This window comes from Cynara cardunculus (genome assembly GCF_001531365.2).
Source record: "Cynara cardunculus var. scolymus isolate 2C chromosome LG 5, CcrdV1, whole genome shotgun sequence".
Classification (NCBI taxonomy): Eukaryota; Viridiplantae; Streptophyta; class Magnoliopsida; order Asterales; family Asteraceae; genus Cynara; species Cynara cardunculus.
Window position 1 is genome coordinate 5,238,233 of NC_037532.1, and position 9,563 is coordinate 5,247,795.

The following is a 9,563-nucleotide window of genomic DNA, read 5'->3' on the forward strand; positions in this document are numbered from 1 at the left end:
TTTTTTTCACTATTTTACCACTTTATCGTTCAAAATATGAATGTTCATTGGGGTTTTTTCCGGATTTTTTTTCACTATTTTACCACTTTAACTAGTTGTACAAATCATAAGAATGTATCCAACATGTTTTATAAAAGTTCAAGAAGTTATTTAACATGTTTTGGATTGTTCAAGGACTTATTTGTTCCAAAAATTGTCCAATGAGTTATTTAACATTTTTTGGAATGTCCAAGGACTTATTTGTTCCAAAAATTGTCCAAGGACTTATTTAACATGTTTTGGAATGTCCAAGGACTTATTTGTTCCAAAAAATTGTCCAAGAACTTATTTAACATGTTTTGAAATGTCCAAGGATTTATTTGTTCCAAAAAAAAGTCTAAGAACTTAATCATTCCAAACAAGAAAGTCCATTGGTTTTTATTGCACTTTTCCCTTGAAAAAAAAACATTTATTTTTGAAAGTGAATATTAATTTTAAAACAAACTAAAATAAAAATATATGTGCTTATTTTGAAACACGGAGTGATTACAGTACAAATTGCTCCACAATAAATCAAAATGCCTTCTTCAAAAGGAACATGTGAATCTTTTCCGAATGCTACTTGTTAGGGAAACTAATGGAAGCTCCGCGGATGAAAGCAAAGATATTACAAGGTTATTGTACATTTCCGATAACGAAACTAATATCTGTAATGGGTTCGATGAGAACGGTATTCGGGTAACGCTGCCGAAGAACGATAATCAGCCTCGCGACCCACGTCACGATAACTAGGTACGCGTGACACTTCGGGAAAACGATATTCCGCTTGGTGGACCACAGGATGATGGTACTCTCTGCTTACAAGGTGGTACTCGGGTGGTGGGGCGTTGTAGAGGGGTTCACGGTATACAGGAGCCTCTCTACTATATACGTAATACTGGTCTCGGTCCCGGTCTCGGGTCCGGTCCAGGTCCCGTCTAAGGAGCTCATCATGGTGCCGCGGGTCTATCTCTAGTACACGGTAACTGCGGGGATCGGGTACATGGTCACGGATGTAAGGGTGAAGGTCCAAAGGTCGCTCATAGCTGTACGACCTAACCGGAGAGGCTATGGACGGTGGAGGTAGTGGTGGTAGATATCGTGGGACCGGGGGTTCACGATCATACAAGACGGGGGACCGTTTGTAGTCGGTGTACCTTCGTTTCTCCCTACCTGATGGGGAAAGAGGATGCTGTTCTTCCACTCGGGGACGTCGTTTACGTTTCTTCCGGTCTCTAGATGCGTGTAAATCGTCTGCGGCTCGATTTCTACGGCTTTCATCGATTCTAACTCGACGGGTTTCAACTGGTCCAGTTCTATCGGTTCTAACTTGACGGATTTCAACTGGTCCAGTTCTATCAGTTCTAACTCGACGGGTTTCAACTGGTCCAATTCTATTGGTTCTAACTCGACGGGTTTCAACTGGTCCAGTTCTACGAGGTTTAATGGTGGTTCTGGAACGGGGCCCACCTTTACCTGTGCCCACGAAAAGCTTACACAACTTCTTCACCTGTAGAATTCAAATTTATTGATCATGTAACTAAGGACGTCCTCCAACTGATCCAGTTCTATATATAGAGAAGGTTTCAAATACAAACCTTGTAATTCTTACAAAACCATAACCGACGCTTATAGTGGGAAAAAACGAGATATTTATGGACAATAATCATGATTCATTCATCATGATGGCGATACTTGTGGAAGATGACAAGGTTCACATAGCTTTAGATTAGGAAACTATCGAGATGTTTAAGGAACCAAATATTTATTGGACTAGATGGACGTGTTTGTATGGTTTGTAAGAACTACATGGGCTCAAACGAGAATGGTAACCAAATAAAAGAACACGAAAACGGCCAAACAAGTGTAAAATCACATATGACTTTGGGAGACTTTGGTCACAACCTGAGTTCACGGGCCTGGTCACATGTGATTTTACATTTGATTTGGCCGTTTTCGTGTTCTTATTTATAAGTACGGAAAAAAGCATGCTGAGAAGAAGCCAAACCTGCTCTGCCTTCAGCAGACCTTCAAATTTGTTCCGGGTGAAGTAGTTTTCTTTAAGGACATCCCGAAATTTCTCCTCTGCCACTGGCAAGCAATCCTCAAGCAAAGTAAATCGAACCTACACATCCAATTATTGAAAAAAACTTATCAATTAGCATTAACCAAACAAAATTTAACAAGTAAATCCCACATGGAGGTATAAGTGGGGGAGATGTAGGCAGAGCCTACCTCCACCCTAAGGGGCAGAGAGGCTGTTTCCTTGAAGGCCTTCGCCTTCCGCAACAAAAATTAAAAGGTGTGAAGGAAATAGGTTAAACAACCAAGGAAAACACAGAGTGCAATACCGACAATTATTACTCCCTCTATCCCAAAATACGTGTCTACATTTCTATTTATGTTCGTCCAAGAATGAGGTGTCCAGTTTCAAAAAGAGAGAACTAAATTTCCAAATATACCCTTAATTAATGCACAAATATTTAAGAACTGATAAAAAAATTAATTAAGGGTAAAGTCATCATTTGATTAACTAAAAAGTTGTAATAATTATACATGTCTAAAACTGTGTGTCAATTCTATTAGGGACACTTATTTTGGGACAGAGGGGGTAGTACAGGAAGAAAAGCGAAGATTGGTCTGCAACGAACAGATTATACAAGTACATATAATAGAAGACAAGATAACTATGATGTTACTGCGGTCAAAATACAAAATATCGGTCAGGACGAATATTCGATATTTCGGTTATATCGGTGATATATCGGTCCAAAATAGCGGTTAATATAATATTTCTTAGAATTATATATATATATATATATATATATATATATATATTATGTATGCATCCATAAACATATCATATGCATTAATTAGAGTTTAGAAATATAGTTTCAAAATTAAAACATYACATAAACAAGTCTCACAAAACAAAATAGGAAAAGTGTTCAAAAACGAGCTAATCACAAGCAATAGGTTCAAAATCCAAGTAAGATGTTCTTTCAACCTAGTGATCCCGACTAGAGGAGACCGAGAAGAGAAAGAGACCGAGAAAAGAAAAGAAGCTAGACCGTGAAGATGAAGAAGACCGAGAAGAGAAAAAAGCGTGAACTGTGAAAGAACCGAAAAGAGAAGAAGCGTGAACTGTGAATAACCGGGAAGAGAAGAAGCGTGAGACCTAATATATGTGTTGACTAGTTGACCAAATAAAGAGGCCCAAAAAACTAAGCCCAACATGTAATAGAAAAAGCCCAAACATTTGCCTTATAGAAAATCGGTATATCGGACCATTTTCCATCAAAATATCGGTAAATATCGGCGATATTATCGGAACCGATATTTTGACCGATATTTCACCACCGAAATTTTTCCAGAGACCGATATCCGATATATCGCCGATATATATATATATATATATATATATATATATATATATATTGTGATTTTAACAGCATAGCAAGATAAGTAAAAAAACTAAGACAACCCTCTATGGCTCTATCGAATGTAAATCAAACATACGCCCCTGGTAACCTAACTGCCACAGTGAGAGTGCTACCCCTCTCCCTGTATCCCCTCTATCTTCTCTAAACTCCCTCCTTTCGTCCATGCTACAAATCCCCACCCATAGTCTGCATCACCAAGTGCTTCTCTTAACATCTTAATCCCAATACAGACCAGATATAAGAGTATGATAGCAGTATTGGTCAAGGAAGACAAAAGAACAGCATATCTAAAGGATGAAGCAAGTGCACAAAATAGTATGACCTTCCGATAAAATAGTAACCATACAAGTTGCCCCAACCCCCCCCCCCTCTTGAAAAGAAGTAGCAGTCTAGCAGATCCAATTCAACCAAGGTTTTAAAGGGTGTGAGGCACACAGGGGCGAGATGAAGCCTTAAGGTTATTTTTAAAAGGAGATGTTACCAGGCAGCAACAATTTCTTTATTTTTTCTATCCACCTTCTGGACAATGTGGTTCTTTGAGGGCGGGGTAATGTCATGCAACCGCCTACCAGGCCAAGCCCATCAAGCGTGGTACATTCTAGAATAGATAAGTAGGGGTAATTCAGGGAGTTTTTAAATAGTTTGTTAGTGGGAGCCTGGGAGGTTAGTTTGGGTATTACTTAGAATAAGGTGGTAACAATAGTTGTGTAAACAGGGGAGTGGTGGGAGAGTGGAGGTATGCAGAAAGATAGTAAGAGTGTTCTTAGGAGAGCTCTGGCCTCTCGAATAGCCAGAAACTGTTCTCTTTTTATTGTTAACTGAGTCATCAGTCAGTTGTTCTTATCACCTGGTTACTACTTCCATTGTTCAATTGGTCCAGTTCATAACAAGTCGCTTTAACGTGCATCTTGAATCAGATGTAAATGATAGGATTAAGAAGACGTATTAATGGGTTGATGGAAACATCCACTAACATCAAAATTCCAAAGTTCATCGAGTCTAAACAAATCTATCCAGAAAAGGAAGAAAGAGGGGATGCATGAACCACCCACATCGATTCAGTTACTACATAATTCAAAATCTAGTCCCTTCTCTGTTTTAACTAATGTTTTGGCCAATATACATATTTAGTTTACCAGCCAACATCTAATCCTGAAACACGATGAGAAACTGAAGACAGGACATGTCAAATTGAAGTCAAAGTGCACCTGTCATTATGTCCTAAATCCCCTTTCTTTTCATGCTCCTCAATCGAGGAGAAATAAAAAAAACTGTATCTGTTCACGATTAATGGACCAAAGCTGAGTAGCTTCAGCCTTCTATGGACAACAAAACTGCTAAAAGTCAAATAAGCTCAGCCTAGAATGATTGACCCTAATCTATTATGCCGAGATTGTTGCTGAAGAGTAACAACAGCATCAAATGTTACATCACAAATTCATAACCAAATTATATGTCAATAAATGGTTGTGATCCTCCAGTTCTCCTAGCATGTAAACTTATTTTCAGCTCCCGACCTTCAAAATAACTATTTCATTATTTCATAGTACAGGAACAATTAACAAAATATTAGCCAATGTATTTAATGTACTACCACAAATGCCAATATTTAGTAAATAACTGAGAGCAGGAAATCTTAGATACTGCTTGATTGCTTCTATATGCATATAACATAAAGTTTTCCTCCCTAAACAAGCTTCAATCTTGAACAAGCTAACAATACTTATCCACTAAAAGCAAGAAATTAGATGTTTACACACCCAATGTAAGTAGGTCATAATGATGCTTTAATCATCTTGTCAAGTTGAACTTCATAATCATTCCACGTTCCAAGGTATAAGACTATGAACATTAAAAGGAGCATATTTATCCATCATGTTTCATGTATCATATTTGAAACCATCATTGGTCAAAGAATTCGACCTCCTGGTAACTTTGTGGTAGACAAAGATCTTTCGAGACATTTGTATATTTATCCATTAACGGAAGTTGATCAGATGAACATATCAAATAAACATTACATAACAATGATACAAATAATTCAAGGAAATAAACAGAGATCAACACACATTTGCAACAACTGTATTAATACATCCCCACCCTGACACTAACCATGAGTATCATAAAGAATTCACCTGAGGCAAATGTAGTCTAGAACCTAAGAGGTATTATGAGCTCTTAACTTAACAAACATACTTTCAACAAAAATTCACAAGCAGGGGGATAATCACTTCCGACCTCTGCATTAGAAAAACTAGAAAAAATTTCATTTACTAATATTTCCATTAAGATTTTTATTAGTATCATGATTCAAAAACACTTTGTTTCAAGCAATACTAAGCTCAAACAGTAATCGGATAGAAAAAGAGTTAATTGCTATAATGCAATATCTGGAGAATTATCAATCAGTAAAGCACCTAACCATTGTCCACAAGTCAAAATACTGGAAGCTTCAGAAATCAATAAATCGGGATTGTTATAATAGCAACTGGAAAGGCATTCATACACACAATTATGTGCATATGTATATAAATACTCACTTGAGATGGGAACTCTGACTTGAAAGCCTTAGGTTCAATGTTATAACCTCCAGGTCCAGCAGCTTTGAAAATCCCATACATCAACCTCAGATCAACATCAAAGAGAAACAGCCTCATCCCTTTATATATCTTTGCTACTTGATCTTTCTTATTTGCAGGCAGCCCAAGAATCTTGTAGCGGAAGCAGTCGTTTTTTGTTTTCGAACTACACATGAAGACCATCCCCATGCTCTCAACCCTCTTTGAGGCATTCTTTTTGGTGGATGATTCTGGCTTATCTCCATTAGTGGGCACTGTGGCAGACACTTTTTGTGCAGCCTTATTTTTGTTCTTGTTCCTAAGTCTTCTTCCTTTTCTCTTTGAATTCTCACCTAATTCCTCACCATTTTTTGGTTCTTCAGCTTTCTCTTTATCTTCTCCCTTAATAGCATTTTCCTCTACAGCATTTTCCTTGTTTGTTTCTTCTACTATACCCTTACCTTTCTTGTGCTCTTCCTCTATATTAGGCCGGTCATCATCAACTACCACCAATGCTCTTCCTCCATCATTTACCATTTCTTCTTCTGGTACTTCTTCTTCCTCTTCCTCGTATTCATCCTCATATTCTTCATTATCTTCTTCCTCATATTCCCCATCATCCTCATACTCAGACTCTTCCATATTGTCTGCAATTCCAGAAGAAGCCACAGTGTTTCCAACGTTCATATTTGAAGTTGACGGAGCATTAACTGATTGAGCTACATCATTCTCAGAAATTGAGTTCCGTTTTGAAGATTCATTCTCTTCATTTGCATTAACCATTGTCCTGTAGAAATGCAACCTTGTAAAACACCAAATGGTCGAGTGTTAACTTTAAAAACAAACCCAATATGATCAAAGTATATGGAAACAGGATCATGCAAGATCTAATGACATTGAAACACTTTATAAGCAGAAACCAAAAAAGTCAATGCACTCACACACCACATTGGTTAATATCTTAAATGTAAATGCTTAGAAATCTTTAAGCACTCAAAATGGTTGTTAATAATAGCGTGGTGAAAAACATATATAGGTAATATCTAAAAAATAAAAACCATTTCAGTCATTAGTTCATGTTCTCTAACTAAAGAAAGAATTTCCAAATTCCTTAAACTCAACCTAAGCCATAACAATATTTTTCCTCCATTCCCTCATCAAAAAAAGCTGTTTCGAGAAGTTCTATTTAGTTGTATGTTTTGCCTAAAGCCCTGAGATAGCTGCAGTGTCGCCCCTAAAGATAAGCCGATAATTCAGAAGTAGCATACACATTAAAAGCACATAAGTGCACAGTTGTATGTTCATATTGTTCCAATGTATCTATACCAAAAACCGATGGCCTTCATTCAGTACAAATTTTGGATCTTGTATCAGTATCCGAGCAGCAATTCAACCAAAAACTTGGAATTCATACATCAATCAGCAGTTCAGCAGTCAGCGCAGAACAAATAAAATGCTAACCTTATAATTCAATTGAAAATATAGAAATCCGGACTAGTTAAATCCCACTGATTCGCCGGAAAATATGTAAACGTAAAGCAAACACGGCCATATGAAGACCTAATTGATCACATTCATATGTTCTATCCATTTTTTATCGAAACACAAACACAAACCCTAGCCGTAACTAAACAACCCTAACAAATTGATCCAAAGATAAATTCACAACTTGAATGAATAGTAATCAACAAACTGCAACATTCGATTAGATTAAATTAAAGAAAATTAAGCAGAAAATACGAGAAAATACCTCCGGTAGCGAAGAAATCGGCAGAAAAGAAATCGAAGGTATCTGTGACCGTGACACTCTATTTCTATATAGATTAAATTAGGGATTTGGTCCATGTGGTTTGGTGGTTTTTACAAAATGGTCCCTAAACTTCATTTATTATAAATTAGGACTTGTCGTATGTCATTTTGTAATAGATCGCCCCTACGGGTGGTTACCTTCTTCCATTAACTACATTTAAATAAGGGGCAGAATAGTCATTTTAGCCTTTCTTTCAAAATACTTTTCATTTTCATTTTTCTTATATTAAAACTCTTCATCTCTCCCCGACCGGAAACCCACCCTACGTCCCCACCCCTCAAACCCTCGATGTAACCTCCGATAATATCTCCGGTGTCAACTCTGATAAGATCTCCGATGTCATCTCAGATAAGATCTCCGGCTTAACCTCCGATAAGATCTCCATCTTAACCTCCGATAAGATCCCCGACGTGACCTTCACCCCCACTACAAATATGACTCCCCCATACACTGCTCTAATGTGTTCTTTAAGTGTATGTCTAACAGAAGGTATATATATATATATATATATATATATATGTGTGTGTGTATGTGTGTGTGTGTGTGTTTATGTGTTTAATAGAAAGTCATAAAGTGTGTGTGGTTGTGTGTATATGCTTTAACAATATGTGAATGTGTATGTTTAAGAGAGACAAAGTGTGTATATATGTGTGGTGTGGATGTGTGTGTATTTAGCAAAGAGAGGGAGAGAGATAGTGTGTATGTGTGTATATGTATGTGTGGTTGTGTGTACGTATTTAACATATGGGTGTCTCTCTCTCTCTCTGTGTAAAAGAAGGTCGATGGTGATTGAGAAAGGTGGCGGGTTGGGGTGATTAACGAAGATGGTTGGTGGAGTTTGTGTTTGCTGGAGGGAGAAGGTCGTTGGCAAAGGTGATGTTTGTAGGAGGTAGAAGGTGGTGGGTGGAAATAGTTCCTCACACAGAAGAAGGAAAGATGGGGGAACAGGGGACGAGAGGGGTTGATATCGTCGAAAAATATGGCGAGGGAGGTGATGGGTGTAATATATACCGAGGAAGGGGAGGGGCGATCTCGTCGGAAAATATGGCGTTGGAGGCGAGTTAAGATGTCGGAAAACATCTCTTTAATACGTCGAAAAATATGGCGTCAGGAAATATCTCGTCGAAGGATATGTGCATATACAATATACACACATTACACATCCAATGGAGTTGATTACATTTCGGTTCTTATTATTTGGGATATTTAAAAAAATGCAGAAGAAAAAAAACATATAAAAGGACAAAAAGTTAAAAGACAAAAAAAAACTTGATGTTAAAATGGAGAATATTATAAAATGATGGAAATATCCTTAACTTTAACGGATGAAGTGGATGGTTGTTAGGGTGAGGGACCAATCTGTTACAAAATGACATACGACAAGTCTTAATTTATAATAATAAACTTTAGGGACCATTTTAGTACAAACTACCAAACCATAGGGATCAAATTCATAATTTACTAACTCGGAGAGAACTTTTGAAACATGTGGGCTTCATATCTTGTGGGCTTGGGCTTTCAACATTTGACCATAGCATTTTTTCTTTAAAACTAGAAGAGTACTCGCGCAATGCAGCGAGATACATCGTGTTTTTAATATTTTATTTTATTCTTTATCTCAGTCGATGTTATAATATGACTTTATGTGATTTTAAGAAAGCGATGATGTTTTTATTTTTGAATAAAATATATGTTTGACGATATCATAAAAATTTGACAAAAATATATCGATAT

At 37.1% G+C, this 9,563-nt stretch overlaps 1 protein-coding gene across 1 annotated transcript; it reads right to left on the bottom strand.

Moving 5' to 3' along the window:
- Positions 1-506: 506 nt before the first annotated feature.
- LOC112513163 lies at positions 507-7,797 on the bottom strand. Its single transcript, XM_025119327.1, has 4 exons — positions 7,770-7,797; positions 6,002-6,821; positions 2,027-2,143; positions 507-1,528 (listed from the first exon to the last, which is right to left on the bottom strand). The coding sequence occupies exons 2-4, from the start codon at positions 6,800-6,802 to the stop codon at positions 680-682; spliced, it is 1,767 nt and encodes a 588-aa protein (XP_024975095.1). The 5' UTR covers positions 6,803-6,821; positions 7,770-7,797; the 3' UTR covers positions 507-679.
- Between the last annotated feature and the right edge of the window lie 1,766 nt (positions 7,798-9,563).